The sequence below is a fragment of the Phocoena sinus genome, chromosome 7, assembly GCF_008692025.1.
Source record: "Phocoena sinus isolate mPhoSin1 chromosome 7, mPhoSin1.pri, whole genome shotgun sequence".
In the NCBI taxonomy this organism is placed as follows: Eukaryota; Metazoa; Chordata; class Mammalia; order Artiodactyla; family Phocoenidae; genus Phocoena; species Phocoena sinus.
Genome location: NC_045769.1, coordinates 44,350,745 through 44,374,679, shown reverse-complemented (window position 1 = coordinate 44,374,679; position 23,935 = coordinate 44,350,745). Strand labels below are relative to the sequence as shown.

Genomic DNA, 23,935 nt, shown 5'->3' with positions numbered 1-23,935 from the left:
AACTCGTGAACTGAAGTCACCAAGCATGGGAATAAAATAAAATATTATTTTTAACAGTTCTTCTCCTTAGTTCAAAATGAAAATTTGGATTCTGGAGAGAAACGTATGTCAAAAGAAGGCCCCTGGCTGTAATTCTCAGCTTTACCAATAATAGACCATATTATTTAAAGCTTTACCTACCTAATATATATATTCTGTTTTGACACCACAGCCACTTCAGCTCTTCCATCAGTTGCCACACAATATAAACTGAAGCAAACCAACAACCAACCATTAGAGCCCAAAACGTGCTATACTGTGTGTGGAAGAAAATAAATGACACAGTTTTTGGTTCATTCACTCTCATAAAAATAGAAAGAAACAAATAAACCCTTTGTATTCAAAACTTCTGTATCAAACTGCACTGAGGTCAACTCAAGATACTCTTCTTGTGTCTTGTTAAAGGTCTGATCCACGCACCAGCAGCTTCGATGTCACCTGGCCGCTTGCTGGAATGCAGACTCTCAGGCCCACTGAGACTCCTGAATCAGAGTCTGCATTTCAACAGGACCCCCGGGGTGACTTGCATGTACACTACAGTTGGAGAAGCACTGTTCTAAAGAATAAATTTATCTCAAAATAATGCTGGTGTTGCAAGCTTTCATCAGAGTGACTACAACATGAGCATCACGAACTAATATATATGTATCCTCAACTAAATGCCAGGCATTCTTTCATTGAACGTGTTTTGGGGGAACTAATAATGATGAAGAAATCCCCAGATGGAGCAATGCTGTTATTCAAGGCCCCAATGGTTCAGCATCATGACATTCCTCAGCTGAGCCAGGAGAAATCTGCACTCAGCAGAGAATAAGCCCCCATCACTCATAAGAAAAACGTATTATCCAGAAAAGAAAAGGGTCTCAAAAAAAGTAGCGTTAAAACTTAATACTTAAGCCTACACATAGTAATAAATAAAAATGGAATCTCTTGGAAAAGATACAATTTAAGCCAGTTTATACAATGTAGAAATACGGTTTGAATTAGGAACTTTCATAATAAATGTGAATTAATTTTAATCAATTTTTCATGTTTATGAGATCATGATTTCCATTTTTTTATTCATTTGTACATGGTATACCTACCTTAGGAATGAACTTTTTCACCAGCAACAGGACAAAGACTAATGTCATTAGAATACCTAGCACAGTCCCCGAAGAGTAAAAGAAAACAGGGCTCCTGTCAAGACAAGCAGATAAAAGCCATTTAAATGCCAAGTCGCTCTTTCAGTATTAGAAACATGTTTAACTTGACAGTAGTCATAAAGATTATTAAGAAGAAAAACTCAGATGGCAGCTTTAATTACATCCTATACTCTTAAAAAATGAAATCTCTACTTGAAATTTATGGTAGCTTGCCACTAACTTGAAACAGAATGTCTGAGTTATCTTCTATGTTTAGAATCTGGTCCAATAATAATTATTGGAGCACCTATCACATAGCAGGCACTTGTCTGAGAGCTTAACATGCCCTCACAACAGTCCTGTGAAAATTTTACATGGGAGGAAACTAAGGCGCCAAGAAATTAAAGGCTTTCCCAAGTCAGTACCTGTCAGTTGGAGGATTCAGGCCTGCAGCCCATCTCCTCTGAGTCCAAGCTTTACTCTTTAGGCTATGTAAGCAACATCCAATTTATTAAGACCATGGAGGACATGAAACACACTCTCTTAAGCCATAAGGAAAAACTTGAAAATAAATAATGTCCAGAATAGCAAGTTAAGAAGTAAAATATTATTGGAAAGAAATTGCTTTTTCATGAGAGAAGTTATAAGAAAAAAAGTATCAGGATAATATGTTAAATCCAACCTTCTGTATCAGAGCCACAAATCTAGGAGGTGGTGCAAATGTAAGAGAGAGGAAGGCACCCAGCATCAGAAAACCTGAGTATAAATTTCAGCCCTGGCAAGACTACTCACGTAATGACGGATGTCGGTTTTCTCATTTATAAATTGAGAACAATAATCCAGAGCTCACATAGTTGTTAAGAGAATCAAATCAATTAAAATAATGTATAGGGGCTTCCCTGGTGGTACAGTGGTTAAGAATCTGCCTGCCAATGCAGGGCACACAGGTTTGAGCCCTGGTCTGGGAAGATCCCACATGCCACAAAGCAACTAAGCCCGTGCACCACAACTACTGAGCCTGCGCTCTAGAGCCCGTGAGCCATAACTACCGAAGCCTGTGTGTCTCAACTACTGAAGCCTGCACGCCTGGAGCCTGTGCTCCGCAACAAGAGAAGCCACCGCAATAAGAAGCCCTAGCACCACAACGAAGAGTAGCCCCCCTCGCTGCAACTAGAGAAAGCCCGTGCGCAGCAACAAAAGACCCAACACAGCCAAAAAATAAATTAATTAAAATAAATCTATTAAAAAATGTATATTGATACATAATACAAAGTAATGCATGTGAAAGTACTCTGTAACCAGTACATATCATACTATACAAACAAATGTTACTGGTTTTAAAACCTTTCAAACACTGTCTTCAGACCAATTGTTTGCAAAATCTAAAGCAAGACCTACAAACTAGTGTGGAACTATTCAGCACAGGGTTAAAAATGTCCTACTCTTTTTGATTCACAAATTTAAGAAAGTAAAAATGAATACTTACTGACTCAAGGTCTTTGCATAAAAGAAGAGGAAAATGCCCGCCACAAACACAAGGAAGAGTTTGAAATCCACAACTGGAGCAAAAAAGACACAGACACACAACAAACAAAGATTCTGTGTCAATGTAGTGTAGTGAAAAAAAGTCAATTTACTGAAATGTCACTCCAGAAAAACTGATTCCAGAAATCAAGTATAATAAAAAGAGACTTACTGTTTCGATTCACTCTTACGGTATAGATAAATATCTTCCTGGCAGGCTTCACAGAGAAGCACACAGTCTCCCCATACGGATTGATGGTTATGGTTATATCATTAGACTCCTTTGGTGTCCAAAGGTTATGAATCACACATTTGATAATAGATAGAATGGTTTCTGGATACTGGCAATTATATCTTTCTGTGATATATACAATACTGAGCAGGCCTGAACTGGTAATTTTCACCTACAAAACAAGAACAAACAAATTCACAAACACAGAAGTTAAAACTTCTTATAAGCTTCTTAAAATCATGAGAAAAGGAGTAAAGAGAGCCCAAGACTGGTTGAATAAAGAACACTCAGAGGTACTTGGCAACATTCTGATCCCAAGGACAGATCCAGAGATCTGTGTTTAGTCAGCACACACTGGAGCACAGACACTTAAAGTGGGTGTTTCTTCCCCTGAGTTGTGGATGATGGAATTCCCTCTTCCAGCAGGTTATTGTGGCCAAGGGACATGTGAAAATGGATGAGATAGAAAATAATAGGTAGCAAACTATTTGGTTATAAATCTAATGAGAATAGGGTTTATATATCTACCACTTCTACTGTGACTGAGAAAAAAGCATTTCTATCTTACAGATCAGCTGAGCATATGTGATTCAGGCTTCTCTCACCATGCCCGCTGAAGAAGGATCAGAACCCAACCCCAGGTCCTACTCAAGTCTCACAGCAAAGAACCACCTACAATACTAAGCAGATGATGACAGCCCAGGGATCATTAAAGGACAACTCTGCTGCTGCCTTTGTCCCTCTCTATTTCTCTTCTTTGTCCAAGGATACGGCAAGCCTGAAAAGGGGAAAGAGAGCACCAGCTCTGAATCTCAGGCCTCAGGTGAAATCACCCAGTATCTGTCTACCAACGCCCCGATTCTCTTGGATTTTAGCTCCTGGCTCTCTGCTGCTCTCTCTCCAATACTACTTCCTGTCATGTCTCCGGGATTAAATATACACAAGATACACACAAAACTCCTTCCAATATCCTGTCCTCTTGGTTCCTTGAACTCCTCCCCTCTTATGCTCCACTCACCTCAGCTAATCATGCCTGCGGCCACACCCCAATCTTGTCAGTCCCACACTGCAGCCTCCAATACAGGCTGCATGAAATGCACCCCACTAGCTGACCACCACCTCCTACCTTTCCAGCGTGCCTCCCTTAACACCCCGACCCCAGCAAGCATTAACCCCAGCAGGGAGCAAGCACCTTTCCTCTGCTCCTCACCCTTGATGTCCTCAGCCCCTTCTTTTCCAGCTAAGTTCCACGATCAATCATTATAAAGCATTCCCTTATATGTACCCTTAACTTGTTTGTACCCCTCGTGCTTTGTCACACTCACTTGCAAAATCCAACCCTCCACCTATTCCACTTTTGCATCTGTACCACCGATCATGCTGGAGAAACTCGTAGTGCTCTCACTTCAAACCCTTGACTGTGAACCTGAAGGAGGACCGGAAGGCTGCTGGCCATCATACCACACACTCCTATCCAGTGGCTCTTCCACTCTCTTCAACGATGACCTCACGGCTTCTCCTTCCTCAATACCCCAATGACTTCTCCCTGCCTCACTTCTGGCTGGTGATCCTTCCTACTTCACGGAGAATGGAAGAACTCGGAAGAGAACCGGGAGGGCTCTCATCCCCATATCCCCCCACCTGTCAGCACCTGCAGGCACACGCTCTGCTTCCGGCCTGTGCATTTCCAGAGGAAATTCCTGCCACGGAGATTTACATGCTCCATTCTAAAGGCAAGCCCCCAACCTGTGCACTGGATCCGACCCACCTTTGCTACTCAAGGACATCCCACCGGTACTTCTTCCCACTCTACTAGACCATTCCTATCAGCTTACAAACATGCTGGCATTTTTCCCACTAAAAGAAAAACACAAAAAAACCCTTTTATTGACTCCATTTTCCCCTTCAGCTATCACCCCTTTTCCTCGCTTCCCACTACAATAAAATTCTTTTTCAAAGTTGCCAATACCTGCAGCCTCCAGTTCCTCTCCCCCATTTCTCTCTTTAGCCACTTCAGTCAGGCTTTCATTTCCAACAGGCTGCCCCTGACAAGGTCATCAGTGGCATGGTGTTTCTAAACCGAATGGTCAACTCATTCCCAGTCATTCTATCTGATCCATCAACAGAGTCTGGCGCTGCTGATCACTCCCTCCTCCCTGTCGCACTTCCTGGGGCTCCCTGGGCACCTCCTTCACTTGTTGCCCTTTCTCTCTCTCCTCTGCTGGCCCCTTCCTCCTCCCAGACCTCTTAATATATCTGACTGACCCAGGCTCAGTCGCTGGTCCTCTCCTCTTCTCCGTCTAAACTCACTCCTTAGTCCCATGGCTTTAAGCACCATCTATAAATACGCATCACCACTTACTTTTGTAAAAAGAAACACAGGAAAGATATACCAGAAACTAACAAGATTGATTACCTACATGGGTTGGGTGGGAAGGGATGAGGGGGAGTGACGCTTCTCTGAGAACACCTTTGTGTAGTTTTGACTTTTGAGCCATATTAATGTTGTACATACTAAAAAATAATGACAATAAAGTCAACCAGGATGAGGAAACACTCTGAAATGGAAACAAATAAAAACAAGTGTATTTCAAATGAATAATATAACCATATTGAAGGGGGATGGGTAGGAATGAATTAACCCAAGTAACTTTTGAGCACAATATTTAGACTGTGACCCCTCAAACTAAAGATAAAACACACTGTAAACAAATACTGAGCTCTTGTTACTAGGTTTGTTTTTCACAACAGTATGGCTTAGCAACTCTGAAATTACTCTAGGATTAGGCAAATAAATCAATATATTGATGAGAATGGGAACCAGGTTTCTCACAATCAGAGAAGAGAGTTATAGATATGGAAAGGAGAAAGACTAGAGTGAACCCAGTGGTGTTGGAGAGATCAGAATTCATGGTTTTTGAAGACAGATAGACAGGAAGTAAGAAGAAAGAAAGGAAGGAAGAAACAGCCATGTGTATAGGAGTATGGGTGTGTATATACACATATGATAATGATATCCGGTAGTAATGAACACACCTGACACTGAATGCTCCTTGGAAAAATGTATGACTCCAGAGCTGCGTCTAAGAAATTATAGGATAAGCTTGGGAACATCTTGTTTGCCAGAAGGTAAAAGAAGTGCTCAAATAATGATAGGCACAAGTTAAAGAACATAAGAGCTAGTTCGAAGGGGCTCCTACTGGCCAAATCTAGGACAATTTGAATAACAAAACAAATAATAAAAGTAAGGAATTGTAGTCCAGCAAATGAATTGGCAATCCATGAAACTATATGGATATAAATAAATTGGGGAGGTAAAACTCTTCCTTATAGAAGAATGCCAGTGAAATGTAGAAGGAATAATGGAATTAGAAAATCACCATTTGATAAACATCGTGATGATAACTGATTCAGGCAAGCATCATCAACAGATAATAAAACTAGGGGGTAAAAGTTTGATGAGGAATAAAATATATACATAGTCTCAAATTATCCCCTCAAAATAGTCATTCATTACAGAGGTGAAAATAGTTATCTTACAGTGGTAAAACTGTAAACTGACAGATAACACCTTAACCAAGTGACCAAAGTGGTGTATGTTATCAGTAATAGTACAAAGCAACATCAAGTGCCTATTGATATGATGATGTCCTAGCTCTTCCCTCAGCCAGAACACTCTTCCCTCAGATACCCTGTTGGGTAACTCACATCACTGAGATCTTACTCATGTGTCACCTTTTCAATGAGAAAGACCCTGACCACTCTTTTTAATACTGCAACTTGCCTCCACCCCCCTCATTCCACTTATCTTACTCTACATTTTCTTTTTTATAGCACTTACTAGTTTTATAATTTTCTCCTCTTTTACATTTATAGCTAACCCCACCCTACCCCCTACCCCCATTCCCAAGAGTGTAAACATCACGGGAGCGGGGATCTATTTAGTTCACTGATGGATCCTAAGAGCCTAGAAGAATTCCTGGCACTTAGTAGGTGCTTAATAAATATTCATTAAATGCTGAAGGAAGGAAAGTGCTAGGCTATTAAGAGTAACTACTACCTTGACCACACCTGGGATCAGAGGTAACTTCAGGTTTCTATAGAGAAGGGTCTGAGATAGCAATTATTTTGGAAAGTAGGCAAGAAGGTATTGTCTTGAGCCATGTCCGAACAGCAAGCACACTGCACTCAGATAGTATATATACTTGGAGTGGTTGGAGAGGGGCTGATGAAGAGTATGGAGGTTAATGTCCCCTCCCATAGCCCCCCCCCCCAACCTGAACTGCTGTGTGTAATCCCCCAGGCAGCTTTCATACTGATACACAGCTCTATGTCATACAAAAGCTACTTCTACTCTTGAAATAGTACGTTTTAACTCCCTGTTCCTAAGACATAATTTGAAAGTAGGCTCTTACCTGCACAGTTGACCACATATACTTCCATTTCACTTGGGATTTTTGATTGTAGCAGTAACAGTCTGACTGAGACGTTTTAATTAAATCCATTTCCTTCAAAGCTTTACATCTTGCAACTGAGAAACGGAAAAAAGAATATATTTCCTAAATATGTAATTGCCCAGAATCTTATCTTCTTTCTTTTTTATTCACAGGGTTAATGACGGCTGTTTTTGTAGTCTATGGCCAGTAAATTCTTCTACGTGGTAATTATAGTCCTTCAGTCTTTCCAATCTAGCAGGAGGCAGACAAAAAGATTACAGTCCAGTACCAATACTCTTATGACAGATGGAGGGACTGCAAGAGCATGGAGAATAGGCACTTCTTCAATCTTGAAGTAGAGGGCAAGGATTGAGGGAGGCTTCCCAGAAAGGAGGAAACGTGAGAGGAGCACTGAAGCACAGTCAGAGGCAGCGAGACAGAAGTCAGGGGGTGGGGTGACAAATGTGTACAGAACCATGGAGTTGAGGGAAATCATGGAAGTGCTTCGGCCATTCACGAGGACGGAGTGTAGGGAATACACAGGACATTTCAACACCTGCAGCTAGAGAGCTAGGTGGTTTCTGTTACACTGAGGAGGGTGGACTTCCCGCAGAAAGCAGAGCATTGAAGGATTTTAGGTAAGTGTCAAAGTCTCGGCAAGACACTGTTGACATTCCAAAGGGTTTCACTGAGAAGAGTTCAGTGAAGATGTAGGCAGGGTTAAGGCATTAACAACAAGGAACCGTGAAGTTCCCAGGCACCAACAACAGCAGAAAGCCTTCAACATCCATAGGCCTGAAATGGCAAAGGGAGGACCCGTTGTTACCAGAGCCAAGAGGACAGTAGTCTAAGGGGATGCAAGCCCTGCCAGAGCTTCAGGGGGAGCTCTCTCCCGCCCTCCCGTCAGTGCCTCTCACCTGCCAAACCCAATCGGAAGCCAGAGGGCAAAGAAGCCCACAGAGGCCAGTTTCCAGGAACTGAGCAGGGGAGAGCAAGGCACAGAATGGACCTGTGGGAACAGAGAACACAGTCATGTCTTAGAAAGAGCATTCTGTAGGCCACGCAAAATGTTAGAGGGGCAGAAGACTGAAAGCAGAAGAGCTGTGGAGGCTCCCGAAGCAGTCTAAACAAGAAACAAACTAAGAAGCCAGGAGAAAGAACAGATGTAAGAGCACCTAGGAAGTGGAATCAACAGACTCAGAGATCCAGAAATGACCTGATGGTTCCGGTGAGTGGGATAAGGAATACTAGAGAAGAAGCAAAAAAAGAGGAAGAGTTCAATTTTAGAAGTACTGAGTCTTGGTTGGTGGGGCTAGGTGAAGATGGATAGGTCTGTAGCACAGGAGAAGTTTGGCTGGAGACAGATGTAGTACATACATATGTGCATGTGTTCTGTGTAATACACAAAAAATATTTTATATATAGTATGTAATATATAATACAATATAACACAGTGTAACAGAGAGAGAGAGAGAAGACAGGTGCAGCATTACAGATGGTAAATGTAGTAAATGCCACAAGAAATTTATGAAGTAATGGGGTTCATTTTTTCTGAGGCTGCTGCTATATTTGAATTTAAAATGAAGTGAGATGAAAGTCACAGATGCTTCTGGACCCAGGATAGGGTATCACCACTACGTCTGTCAAATGTGAAACAGCAACAGGGAATGTTTACGTGCACATCGAGAAACAGGCCTTATGCCCCAACCCTCACTCCCCTACGGAGAGTGTGATCAGTTGTTCCTCCAGAAAAACCTGAAATGAAGCTAGAACAACCTGCTACACCAAAGTTGGGGAAGGATCGGGTAACCAGTAATAACAACTCAACAATTATATCCATTTAGGTAAAAACACTAAGTAAGTCCAGATAGGTCCTGATCCTGCCTAGAAACACCTTAGCATTAAGCTGGAGAAAAGTGAAGAAACAGACACTGTGAATGCCCATCACCTCTGAAAATACAACTACATAAAAGTCAAGGTTCTCAGGTGGCTGCACAAAGCAGGGAAGTTACACGAGGATCCAGTACCCTCCACTGTGATGCTGTGAAACCATTTAATCTTTACTCTTAACACTGTGATGCATATGTTTTTAAATATACCAAGAAATTTGCAGAGTTTGAGATGCAAATATAAGAATCCAGGTTAAGAGGCAGATCTCAAAAAGGCACGAGAAGGAAGCTCTAGAGGCTCTCTTTTAAATATAGGATACAAAAATTAAAAATGCATTCTTTCATGGTCTGTTTATACACAAGGGCAAAAAGGAGAATGCAGAACAGTGTTAACAACACACACAAAGCAACAGATGCTGAGGAGCCTTCTTGCGTGTATCTGAGACACAAATGACTCCTGGCCACGGGCTGCACAGGAGACAGGGCCCTCCCGGGACCCCAAGGGGCTGCAGCTGGCCGTATGAAAGACGCGTGTCCAAGGAGGCAGTGCAGACGCTGGAAGAACCTGAGCGACTGCGATGATAACACACCACGCACGTTAAAAGCCCTCAGCTAGTGACCACAGGGAGGGCTCCAGACTCGCCTTCTGGTATCCCATGTTCTGCCTTCCGCGGTCCCCTGTGGGCTCTCTAGGCAGGAACAGGGTGAAATCAGGCGGCTGGAGTTGAGAACCTTACGCTGGGAGTCCCCAGTGGAAGAGGGGATTCCTACCTATCGTCGGGAAGGGAGCACACTCTGGGGCTGGGGTCAGGTGAAGAGCGTGAGGTCTGTGGTCTGCAGACCCCAGCAGCCCAGACCATCATGAGAATATTAACTGCAGCCCGTTCTTTCTTCAGGGTTACTCCTAACACCATACGCATGCTCACTAGGGGCTTTTCTTGTGGTCTTTCCAGGGTCCCTCCGGCCATCCCCTCTCCTAGAGAGCGTTCCACCACTACGAGGGCTGAGTCAATTCCCCTAAGTACACGAACTACCCTCTTGTTAGTGGTCTGAGGAAAAACCCTTTGGAGCCTGAGCTTTGCAAACAAATGCTGCCTTCCAGTGAGGTTTTTTTTTTTTTTTCCATTTTGGTCCTAAGACTGTCTCCTAAATCATTTGATATCTGTAACTCTTCAGTTAAGAGCAAGATGACGCAATTTGGGTAGAGCACAATAGCTTGAATTTAGGAGTAAATGCTTCTCTGCTGTCCAGGCCGCAGTCTTCTTGCACTTGGGTTACTATAAGGGACTTCTAGCTGGTCTGCTTACAGAATCGCCCCTATGATGCTCCCCTACAACCTGTTCTCTAATCAGTACAGGGATCTTTTAGAAACATCAACCAGAGCACAGCGTTTACCTGCTCAAAACCCTCCAATGAGTTCTCATCACACCCGTAAGGAAACCCACCCTCCTTTCCTAGGACCTGGGTACCTCTGACCTTTCCTCCTGCTTAGCCTCTCTGGCCACACCAAGCGTCCTGTCCTCAGGATGCCAAGCCGCCCCTGCCTCAACCTTTCCTACGTGCTGTTTCCTCCACCTGCAACTGGCCTTCCCCAGATCTCGGCAGAGCTGGCTCCTTCTGATAGATAACGTATGTATTTGCTCAAAATTCACCTTCTCAGGAAGGCCTTCTCTGGCCCCACTGTCTAAAATGGCACACTCCTACCCCTTTCACCCACTTTCTGCTTACTCTGCTTTATTCTCTTCATATTATATATGTATTTTTTAGTTTATACTCTCTTTCCATGAAGTTAGGGACATGGCATGTTCGTTACCGTATCTGTAGCATTTAAATATTTGTCTTTCATGTGTGTGTTGTAATTCGAGAGGATTGGTAGGTTATTTGGGCGTGCATAGCCGACCCAGTGAAAGCCTGGCCAGTCTTTGTAAGAGGCTGGCCAGTGCCAGCACCGTAAAAGGGGGTGCACTCTGCTCTTCCCCTTGAAGCAACCTAATGCTGGACACCTGTCCAGCCTGTGCCATTGCCATCCCACCCACAGAACCTGCAGGCTACACCTCCGCCTTACCCTACCCCATCATCAATGGACCCTTAACTAGAGGGTGGAGAGCTGTAACCCTTAATATCCCTTGGGCTGAGAACCATCTTCTTTCTCCTCGCCAGGTAGAAGAGGGCAGAGGGAAGCAGGAGGTGGTGATCAGCGTGTTTTTGTTGTACTCTATATGGTACATCAGTGTACTCCGTGTAAAGACCTCCCAGTTAGAAGAAAAGAACTTGCTCTGATTTCACCTTGGTCTTCAAACAGATTAAGGAAAGTACAGATAGGGGTACGTTGCCCTGATTCTTGATACTTATAGAAACACTACTAAAAGCATGTTGCAAACGGCGTCTCCCCTGGAATTCTCCAGAGCAGCCTCTGGCTTTTGAGGTGAAACTGATGTTGAATTCACACAATACATGAGACATTATAGACAAGGTGTCAGCAATTCATGGTGCCCTCTGGCTGCCCTCATTGTTATCACCTGTCTCCTGAGGCGAATGCATCTCAATCCACCCACACAAGAATTCCTAATCATCTAGGGAACTAGAAACTCACAGCCACAAGAAACCACAACCCTAGCTCCAAGTGAGTTCAGGCGAATCTTAAGCCATGGCCAACTAGCATAAGACAGTGACTTTGACAATCAAGATTCTTACCACAGCTGGCCCACTGCCTTCCTAGAGGGAACCAGATCTTTTAATCTTGGATTGTTTATAAATGTTGTCTTTCCTAGGCCCCTCCTCCCTTCAGTAAGCTTCTAGAGACATTTCATTATTCAGTTTCTACTTCCTCTATCTCTGCCTGCGGGTAGGAAACAAAAATTATAGCCAGCTTCACCGCCTGGGTGAACTCTACCACCTGTTCCAGCCCTGACACTGAGGGCTGTGAAGCTGCTGGAGGTCTGCAGGTGTCATTTATTCATGCAGTCTCAGTCTTTGCTGGTTGATTCAGCTAGGATTGGAACCTCCTAGTGTCAGATCCGGGCAAATCCAAATATATCACAGTATCAACAACATCCCCTCACAAGGCAATCCAGAAAACAAAAGGGAATTTCTAGGGATTCATAAAAATGTAATAATAATCATTCATTTGGTCAGACGAGAACACCACCTGCCTAGGGAGAGCCACTGCTTCCCCCTGGAGCTGAAATATTTCTCCTCCCCAGAGGGTGCTCCCGTAACCTAGGCATTCATTTCCTCAAGCCTGATTCAGGTCAGGAGAGGGGTCTGCAAGTGTGGGCTATCCCAGCTCTGCCTCATTTCCCAAAAACTTAGGAGTATAAGCAGGACCAACCCCAAATGCCATGCTTATTATGGCTACCACAGCAAGGCCACGGACCAAGCACGGCCCTCCTTAACTACCTGTAGTCCTCGGCAGGCTCTCTTGAACCTTTCAATAAACCTGACTCCTGGAGAACAGTGTACTTCTGGACATTTGTGCCCAAACTGCTATGACAAAGTGCAATTCTTTACATTACCAAAGGATGTGAGTCAGGGTTACCTTTACCAGTGAAATCCCTTAGTTCATATAAAATACCATTCAATTTGAAAATATTCAATTAATCTAATGTTAGGACTACATATCATACATTAAAAAAAAGAGACAACTGCACATCACTTGCTTTAACTGATAAATTCAGAATTACTCTTTTGTACTACTTTTGTCATTTATGTTACCTAAATGTATAAAGATACAATTAAGTTAAAGAGTTTAGTCATAAACTAAATTACCTTTTAAGGTAAAAATACTTAGTCAAAACTTCAGGCTTCCAGGAAGATGGCGGAAGAGTAAGACGCGGAGATCACCTTCCTCCCCACAGATACACCAGAAATACATCTACACGTGGAACAACTCCTACAGAACACCTACTGAACGCTGTCAGAAGACCTCAGACGTCCCAAAAGGCAAGAAACCCCCCACGTACCTGGAGGGGATTAAGAGCGCTGCTTAAAGGAGCTCCAGAGACGGGTGCGAGCCGCGGCTAAAAGCGCGGACCCCAGAGACGGGCATGAGACGCTAAGGCTGCTGCTGCTGCCGCTACCAAGAAGCCTCTGTGCAAGCACAGGTCTATCCACACCCCCCTTCCGGGGAGCCTGCCAGGGTCCTGGGATCCAGGGGCACCTCCCCCGGGAGAACGCACGGCGCGCCTCAGGCTGGTGCAACGTCACGCCTGCCTCTGCCGCCGCAGGCTCGCCCCGCACTCCGTGACCCTCCCTCCCTCCTGCCTGAGTGAGCCAGAGCCCCCGCATCAGCTGCTCCTTTAACCCCGTCCTGTCTGAGCGAAGAACAGACGCCCTCTGGCGACCTACACGCAGAGGCGGGGCCAAATACAAAGCTGAGCCCCTGGGAGCTGTAAGAACAAAGAAGAGAAAGGGAAATCTCTCCCAGCAGCCTCAGAAGCAGCGGATTAAAGCTCCACAATCAACTTGATGTACCCTGCATCTGTGGAATACATGAATAGACAACGAATCTTCCCAAATTAAGGAGGTGGACTTTGAGAGCAAGATTTATGATTTTTTCCCCTTTTCCTCTTTTTGTGAGTGTGTATGTGTATGTGTATGCTTCTGTGTGAGATTTTGTCTGTATAGCTTTGCTTCCACCATTTGTCCTAGGGTTCTATCCGTCCGTTTTTTTTGGTTTGTTTTTTAATTTTTTTCTTAATAATTATTTTTTATTTTAATAACTTTATTATATTTTATCTTGCTTTATTTTATTTTACTTTATCTTCTTTCTTTCTTCCTTCTTTTCCTTCCTTCCCTCCTTCCTTCCTCCCTCCCTTTCTTTCTTTCTTTCTACTTCCACTAATTATTTCTTTCTACTTTTTTTCTCTTTTATTCTGAGCCATGTGGATGAAAGGCTCTTGGTGCTGCAGCCAGGAGTCAGTGCTGTGCCTCTGAGGTGGGAGAGCCAACTTCAGGACACTGGTCCACAAGAGACCTCCCAGCTCCACATAATAGCAAACTGCAAAAATCTCCCAGAGATCTCCATCTCAACACCAGCACCCAGCTTCACTCAACGACCAGCAAGCTACAGTGCTGGACATCCTATGCCAAACAACTAGCAAGACAGGAACACACCACCACCCAACAGCAGAGAGGCTGCCTAAAATCATAATAAGTCCACAGACACTCCAAAACACACCACCAGACGTGGACCTGCCCACCAGAAAGACAAGATCCAGCCTCATCCACCAGAACACAGGCACTAGTCCCCTCCACCAGGAAGCCTACACAACCCACTGAAACAACCTTAGCCACTGGGGACAGACACCAAAAACAACGGGAACTATGAACCTGCAGCCTGCAAAAAGGAGACCCCAAACACAGTAAGATAAGCAAAATGAGACGACAGAAAAACACACAGCAGATGAAGGAGCAAGATAAAAACCCACCAGACCAAAGAAATGAAGAGGAAATAAGCAGTCTACCTGAAAAAGAATTCAGAATAATGATAGTAAAGATGATCCAAAATCTTGGAAATAGAATAGACAAAATGCAAGAAACATTTAACAAGGACCTAGAAGAACTAAAGATGAAACAAACAATGATGAACAACACAATAAATGAAATTAAAAATACTCTAGATGGGATCACTAGCAGAATAACTGAGGCAGAAGAACGGATAAGTGACCTGGAAGATAAAATAGTGGAAATAACTACTGCACAGCAGAATAAAGAAAAAAGAATGAAAGGAACTGAAGACAGTCTCAGAGACCTCTGGGACCACTTTAAACACACCAACATTCGAATTATAGGGGTTCCAGAAGAAGAAGAGAAAAAGAAAGGGACTGAGAAAATATTTGAAGAGATTATAGTTGAAAACTTCCCCAATATGGGAAAGGAAATAGTTAATCAAGTCCAGGAAGCAGAGAGAGTCCCATACAGGATAAATCCAAGGAGAAATATGCCAAGACACATATTAATCAAACTGTCAAAAATTAAATACAAAGAAAACATATTAAAAGCAGCAAGGGAAAAACAACAAATAACACACAAGGGAATCCCCGTAAGGTTAACAGCTGATATTTCAGCAGAAACTCTGCAAGCCAGAAGGGACTGGCAGGACATATTTAAAGTGATGAAGGAGAAAAACCTGCAACCAAGATTACTCTACCCAGCAAGAATCTCATTCAGATTTGATGGAGAAATTAAAACCTTTACAGACAAGCAAAAGCTGAGAGTTCAGCACCACCAAACCAGCTTTACAACAACTGCTAAAGGAACTTCTCTAGGCAAGAAACACAAGAGAAGGAAAAGACCTACAATAACAAACCCAAAATAATTAAGAAAATGGGAATAGGAACATACATATCGATAATTACCTTAAATGTAAATGGACTAAATGCTCCCACCAAAAGACACAGATTGGCTGACTGGATACAAAAACAAGACCCATATATTTGCTGTCTATAAGAGACCCACTTCAGACCTAGAGACACATACAGACTGAAAGTAAGGGGATGGAAAAAGGTATTTCATGCAAATGGAAACCAAAAGAAAGCTGGAGTAGCAATTCTCATATCAGACAAAATAGACTTTAAAATAAAGACTATTACAAGAGACAAAGAAGGACACTACATAATGATCAAGGGATCGATCCAAGAAGAAGATATAACAATTGTAAATATTTATGTGCCCAACATAGGAGCACCTCAATACATAAGGCAAATAGTAACAGCCATAAAAGAGGAAATCGACAGTAACACATTCATAGTAGGGGACTTTAACACCCCACTTTCACCAATGGACAAATCATCCAAAATGAAAATAAATAAGGAAACACAAGCTTTAAATGATACATTAAACAAGATGGACTTAATTGATATTTATAGGACATTCCATCCCAAAACAACAGAATACACATTTTTCTCAAGTGCTCATGGAACATTCTCCAGGATAGATCATACCTTGGGTCACAAGTCAAGCCTTGGTAAATTTAAGAAAATTGAAATTGTTTCAAGTATCTTTTCCGACCACAATGCTATGAGACTAGATATCAATTACAGGAAAAGATCTGTAAAAAATACAAACACATGGAGGCTAAACAATACACTACTTAATAATGAAGTGATCACTGAAGAAATCAAAAAGGAAATAAAAAATACCTAGAAACAAATGACAATGGAGACACGACAACCCAAAATCTATGGGATGCAGCAAAAGCAGTTCTAAGAGGGAAGTTTATAGCAATACAATCCTACCTTAAGAAACAGGAAACATCTCGAATAAACAACCTAACCTTGCACCTAAAGCAATTAGAGAAAGAAGAACAAAAAAAACCCAAAGTTAGCAGAAGGAAAGAAATCATAAAGATCAGATCAGAAATAAATGAAAAAGAAATGAAGGAAACGATAGCAAAGATCAATAAAACTAAAAGCTGGTTCTTTGAGAAGATAAACAAAATTGATAAACCATTAGCCAGACTCATCAGAAAAAAAGGGAGAAGACTCAAATCAATAGAATTAGAAATGAAAAAAGGAGAAGTAACAACTGACACTGCAGAAATACAAAAGATCATGAGAGATTACTACAAGCAACTCTATGCCATAAAATGGACAACCTGGAAGAAATGGACAAATTCTTAGAAATGCACAACCTGCCAAGACTGAATCAGGAAGAAATAGAAATATGAACAGACCAATCACAAGCACTGAAATTGAAACTGTGATTAAAAATCTTCCAAACAGGGCTTCCCTGGTGGCGCAGTGGTTGAGAGTCCGCCTGTCAATGCAGGGGACACGGGTTCGTGCCCTGGTCCGGGAAGATCCCACATGCTGCGGAGCAGCTGGGCCCATGAGCCATGGCTGCTGAGCCTGCGCATCTGGAGCCTGTGCTCCGCAACGGGAGAGGCCACAGCAGTGAGAGGCCCGCGTACCGCAAAAAAAAAAAAAAAAAAAAAAAAAATCTTCCAACAAACAAAAGCCCAGGGACCAGAATGGCTTCACAGGTGAATTCTATCAAACATTTAGAGACAAGCTAACACCTATCCTTCTAAAACTCTTCCAAAATATAGCAGAGGGAGAAACACTCCCAAACTCATTCTACGAAGCCACCATCACCTTGATACCAAAACCAGACAAGGACGTCACAAAGAAAGAAAAACTACAGGCCAATATCACTGATGAACATAGATGCAAAAATCCTCAACAAAATACTAGCAAACAGAATCCAACAGCACATTAAAGGATCATACACCATGATCAAGTGGGGTTTATTCCAGGAATGCAAGGATTCTTCAATATACGCAAACAATCAATGTGATACACCAATATTAACAAATTGAAGGAGAAAAACCATATGATCATCTCAATAGATGCAGAGAAAGCTTTTCGACAAAATTCAACACCCATTTGATAAAAACCCTGCAGAAAGTAGGCATAGAGGGAACTTTCCTCAACATAATAAAGGCCATATATGGACAAACCCACAGCCAACATCGTCCTCAATGGTGAAAACTGAAAGCATTTCCACTAAGATCAGGAAACAAGACAAGGTTGCCCACTCTCACCACTCTTATTCAACATAGTTTTGGAAGTTCTAGCCACGGCAATCAGAGAAGAAAAGGAAGTAAAAGGAATCCAAATTGTAAAAGAAGAAGTAAAGCTGTCACTGTTTGCAGATGACATGATACTATGCATAGAGAATCTTAAAGATGCTACCAGAAAACTACTAGAGCTAATCAATGAATTTGGTAAAGTAGCAGGATACAAAATTAATGCACAGAAATCTCTGGCATTCCTATACACTAATGATGAAAAATCTGAAAGTGAAATCAAGAAAAAACTCCCATTTACCATTGCAACAAAAAGAATAAAATATCTAGGAATAAACCTACCTAAGGAGACAAAAGACCTGTATGCAGAAAATTATAAGACACTGATGAAAGAAATTAAAGATGATACAAATAGATAGAGAGATATACCATGTTCTTGGATTGGAAGAACCAACATTGTGAAAATGACACTACTACCCAAAGCAATCTACAGATTCAATGCAATCCCTATCAAACTACCACTGGCACTTTTCACAGAACTAGAACAAAAAATGTCACAATTTGTATGGAAACACAAAAGACCCCGAATAGCCAAAGCAATCTTGAGAATGAAAAACGGAGCTGGAGGAATCAGGCTCCCTGACTTCAGACTATACTACAAAGCTACAGTAATCAAGACAGTATGGTACTGGCACAAAAACAGAAAGACAGATCAATGGAACAGGATAGAAAGCCCAGAGATAAACCCATGTACATATGGTCACCTTATCTTTGATAAAGGAGGCAGGAATGTACAGTGGAGAAAGGACAGTCTCTTCAATAAGTGGTGCTGGCAAAACTGGACAGGTACATGTAAAAGTATGAGATTAATCACTCCCTAACACCATACACAAAAATAAGCTCAAAATGGATTAAAGACCTAAATGCAAGGGCAGACACTATCAAACTCTTAGAGGAAAACATAGGCAGAACACTCTATGACATAAATCACAGCAAGATCCTTTCTGACCCACCTCCTAGAGAAATGGAAATAAAAACAAAAATAAACAAATGGGACCTAATGAAACTTCAAAGCTTTTGCACAGCAAAGGAAACCATAAACAAGACCAAAAGACAACCCTCAGAATGGGAGAAAATATTTGCAAATGAAGCAACTGACAAAGGATTAATCTCCAAAATTTATATAAGCAGCTCATACAGCTCAATAACAAAAAAACAAACAACCCCATCCAAAAATGGGCAGAAGAACTAAATAGACATTTCTCCAAAGAAGATATACAGACTGCCAACAAACACATGAAAGAATGCTCAACTTCATTAATCATTAGAGAAATGCAAATCAAAACTACAATGAGATATCACCTCACACCAGTCAGAACGGCCATGATCAAAAAATCTAGAAACAATAAATGCTGGAGAGGGTGTGGAGAAAAGGGAACACTCTTGCACTGCTGGTGGGAATGTGAATTGGTACAGCCACTATGGACAACATTATGGAGGTTCCTTAAAAAACTACAAATAGAATTACCATATGACCCAGCAATCCCACTACTGGGCATATACCCTGAGAAAACCATAATTCAAAAAGAGTCATGTACCAAAATGTTCACTGCAGCTCTATTTACAATAGCCCGGAGATGGAAACAACCTAAGTGTCCATCATCGGATGAATGGATAAAGAAGATGTGGCACATATATACAATGGACTATTACTCAGCCATAAAAAGAAACGAAATTGAGCTATTTGTAATGAGGTGGATAGACCTAGAGTCTGTCATACAGAGTGAAGTAAGTCAGAAAGAGAAAGACAAATACCGTATGCTAACACATATATATGGAATCTAAGAAAAAAAAAATATGTCATGAAGAACCTAGGGGTAAGACAGGAATAAAGACACAGACCTACTAGAGAATGGACTTGAGGATATGGGGAGCGGGAAGGGTAAGCTGTGACAAAGCGAGAGAGAGGCATGGACATATATACACTACCAAACGTAAGGTAGATAGCTAGTGGGAAGCAGCCGCATAGCACAGGGAGATCAGCTCGGAGCTTTGTGACAGCCTGGAGGGGTGGGATAGGGAGGGTGGGAGATGCAAGAGGGAGGAGATAGGGGAACATATGTATATGTATAATTGATTCACTTTGTTATAAAGCAGAAACTAACACACCACTGTAAAGCAATTATATTCCAATAACGATGTAAAAGAAAAAAAAGTCTCAGTTGTGAAGCCCATCTGTAAGGGCAAGTGTTGCTATAAGGCTACAGAGGTTGCCATTTCTCTTAGCTGTCGACTAGAATTTTATCAACTCAGTGGGCATCCTGCATGTCTCAGGCAGAACAGAAGCATTTATGTATGATTTGATTAACAAAATAAATTAGTTGACATTGTTAACACTACATCTGGTAACAAAAACCTGAAAAACAGTGGGTTCATTGAGGCAAATAAAAGGTAAGGAAATTATTGGAGAACATTCAGTAATAGAACTTCTTCATCTTTACTGTTGAGAAAACTATGGCCCATAAAGACGAGCCTGGACCAACGTAATTCTGCAAGTGGGTGGCTGAATGTAATGACCGAACTAGAGAGATCAAGGTTCTGGATGCTGGTCCAAGGCTACTTACAATTTTCTGTTTGCAGCCATACTCAGAAATCCTCCTTCTTAGACAGATCTGTGATTTACTTTTTCATCAGTACATACTGGTTACCTCTACTACTACCAAGGCTCTGTTCCCTCTTTTGTAAAATGGGTATATAATTGGTACCTACCCCATACGGCTACTATGAGTATTCAATAAGATAATGCAGTTAAAGCACTTTTAACACTGCCTAGCACATAGTAAATACTCAACAAATGTCCATTCAATGAAAACTGGTATAGAAGAGTCCCCCAAGGCGTACCTCACTGCAAGATACAGAGGAGTTGGTAGCTCCAGCTCAATCTGATAACTGCCTTTATCCTTACACAAACAATCCTGATTTTATTGGAGGGTAGCAGCTATGCCCAGCTACACTTGGTTGCCTCCCTTGCAACCACAGGGGGGCAATAAGATGAAGTTAGTGGACAGTGATTCCAGGAAATCTTTTAAAAATAGTGAAAACAATGAAAAAGAAACGTTAAGCTCATAGCAAATTAGTAGCAGTTGTGGAGTTAGAACTCCTGCCTTGCCCCACTCCAGACAGCCCATAACAACACTATGAACAGTTACCATTTCTTGTTTCCTTTGTACCAAGTACACGTTAAACATCACAGTAATCCTGTGAAATATTATCCGTGTTTTACATGTGACCAGTAGTAGCATGACTCACTCAAGGTCACAGAGCTAGTAAGGGCAGGGGAAGTTTAGTCCAATTCTAAAGCCAAACCTTCTCTAGTCTTGAGTCCAAAGTTTTACCTAGATAAATAATAATATTTCAACCTAAGTTGATGTATACAAATGCCGTGTTTAAAGTCGGGAGACTAGGATCATCTGTACAATGACTATCTGTGTGTCCTTGGACTAATCAAAACTTCTCTGGGCTTCGGCTGCTTCTGCAAAACGAGGGAACTGGGCCAGAATGAACTCTGCAGTTGCTTCTAATCCTAAAATTATAATGTCCAAGTGCCAGCAGAGACCGGGAAGCCCAAGCAGGCGGTAAGGGAGGCCGCGCCCGCGGAGGGAACCTTAAAGCCGGGCAGGGAAACAGCTCCCCGCACCCCCGCCGCCGGAGAAGGAGAGCTTGGTCCATCTCGGGGGAGCCGGGCGAGACGGGGGGGAGGGGGCGAGGAGGGTGGGAATAGGGAGCGGGGGAGCCGAGGAGCGTGCGCGCGCCCGCCGCCCGTGCCCGCGATTACCTGACAACGCCGCCTCGTCCTCCTCGCCGCGCACCGCGTCCGCTGGCAGCACGGCCAGCGGCGGCAGCCAGAAGAGCAGCCAGCACGTCCCCGGGGACGGCCGCATCCCGCCAGGCGGTCAGCTCCGCGCGGCCCAGCGGCAGGACGAGACCTGTGGGTCCCGCTTGGCCGAGAGTAGCGGAAATGGCGCGGGGCCCAGAAGGAGACCAGGGGCCGCTGCGGCCTGCGCGCGGGAACCCGGAGGTCCCGCCGCCCCGCCTCCGCCGCTGCCCCGCTCGTGCCCTGTCCCGCCCCTCCCGCCTTCGGGGCCCTCCGGGCTCCGCCCCGTCTCACTCTGGAGCGTTTGGGGAGGAGCCGACCCTTCGTTTGAGAATTGTGCTTAAAACTGCCCTGACCCGTGACTGTGGGGCTTTAGGGATCAGTTGTCAGAGCTTCTCAGAGTCATACCCCAGGAAGGCGAAGGTCCTTCAGCAACCCTTTATTTAGAAATAAAAATCAGTTTATTTTTCCTTTTTGTTTGTAACAATAACAGATTGGCAATTTGGTTGCTTAAATAGCATTGACTTTTCACATTTCAGTATAAACGGCATGTAAAACGTTCCCTCACCAATATATCCCCTAAAATTAACGTGTGTGTGTGTGTGTGTGTGTGTGTTTAAAAAGATGTAGAGAACAGGCTGGTGGTTGCCAGGATGGGGGAGGTGGGGGAACTGGGTGAAGGCGGTCAAAAGGTGCAAACTTCTGCTAGTTACACGATAAGTAAGTTCTGGGGATGTAATGGTGACTAAAGTTAACAACACTGTAACGAATATTTGAAAATTTCTAAGAGTTGATCTTAAAAGTTCTCGTCATTAAAAAAAATGTGTAACTGTGAGGAAACGGATGTTAAATTATATGTGCAATATATACATATATCAAATCATTGTGTTGTACCCCTAAAACAAATAGTGTTATATGTCAGTCATATCTCAATAAACCTGGAAAAATATCTTGTGTGGTTTTAATATTGATAATGAGTATAGAGCTTGTAGTCTTAAACACTATTATACTGTACTTTTTTTTTTTTTAAGGTCCAAACCCTCCTCAGGCCTTGGAAACCCATTAATGTGATTCAATATTTCCTACTAAACACTCGGTAGAACAAAAGGTCATTTCCTCTTTTCTAATTTTGGACTTCTGCTAAGGTACTTCAGAGAAGCCAGTTGTAACAGAAATCAACCTCTAAAACTAGCTTAGCCTCATTTTCCCCAAAGGTCTGAGTAGAACTCACTAGACTTTCCCTGGCTTCAAAGTTAGGTTTAACCAACTGCCTTCAACCCCCTGGTGCCCTGTGCACACCCATATATGGCTTTTTGAAAGTTCAGAAATCTTGTAAAGGACTCCTGGGGAGGATGATTTTTACAGATAAACTGTTATTACTTGAACTCCTACCTTGTCTTACCCTGCAGACAATCTCCAGAGAAATAGCAGAGACCCTGACCCCACTTGCCTCTTGCCCAACATTTATTTTCCCTAACCATATTCATTTTGATTTAGTTTAATTTTGAATGGCACTACGAAACGTGGCTAAAAGAAACAGGTATATTCTTTTTCTTTTTTTAAACAGGTATATTCTTGAACGACAAGTGTGTTTTCCTACAGCTGTATCAGGTAGAGAAATAAAAGGACAGGAAGTAGTGTATTAAATTAATATTTAAAGTGCTATTCATGTAGCATACTCTTAATAAATATCTTTAGCTTCTTAGTAAAGAAGCTAACTCAAAACACCACATTCCTCTTTATAGGATAGCAATAATTTTTTTCCAGAGATAACAGACTCTTAGGAGGTGATAATTTTGTCATTGGGGGACCATGATGAAATCTGACCTAACCTCCCCAAACCTCTCTCTCATATGAAAACCTCTCATATGAAAATAGATAAGCTTTGTGGTGACAATGCAATGAGAAGAAAGGAAAAAAGACACCAAAGAACTGTGGAGAAAGAAATACAAGAAGACAGAATAAGGAGAGTGGTCAGATTTAGGAAGGCTCATAGGCCCTTTGACACATCATGGAACACTGCTTCCTTCTCATGAGGAGCAGATGGGATTAACAATCTGTGATTAGTGCAGTCTATTGTTCTTAAATTACACCAGCATTTGTGTGCCTCTTTCTAGGAGATGAACTATACTGATTAAACAAACGAAACCAAAACCGAATCCCATATAAACAGGACACCTGCAGAATCTTCTGTTCAAAGCCTCCTGGGATTATTATGCAGGTTTGCTTTCTATCTTTCTGTTAGAAAATAGAGAATATTTTTGCCCATCAGTGGGTCAGTGAGGTG

General features: G+C 42.5%; 1 protein-coding gene across 11 annotated transcripts in view; it reads right to left on the bottom strand.

The window, feature by feature from the left end:
- Positions 1-21,851, bottom strand: part of NEMP2 (nuclear envelope integral membrane protein 2) — a 49,058-nt gene extending 27,207 nt beyond the window's left edge. For 10 of the 11 annotated variants that reach the window (XR_004350659.1, XR_004350656.1, XR_004350654.1 and 7 more), the window contains exons 1-6: positions 21,610-21,837; positions 7,335-7,450; positions 2,860-3,091; positions 2,650-2,722; positions 1,125-1,218; positions 181-295 (exon numbers count right to left, since the gene is read on the bottom strand). Coding sequence is in view for 4 of the 11 variants with exons in the window: in XM_032636851.1 (XP_032492742.1) it covers positions 181-295; positions 1,125-1,218; positions 2,650-2,722; positions 2,860-3,091; positions 7,335-7,450; positions 21,610-21,715 (736 nt within the window). In the remaining 7 variants the exon portion in view is untranslated. Of the gene's footprint in view, positions 1-180; positions 296-1,124; positions 1,219-2,649; positions 2,723-2,859; positions 3,092-7,334; positions 7,451-8,272; positions 8,365-21,609 lie in introns of all 11 variants that reach the window. The other variant, XM_032636854.1, reaches the window with a different exon arrangement.
- Between the last annotated feature and the right edge of the window lie 2,084 nt (positions 21,852-23,935).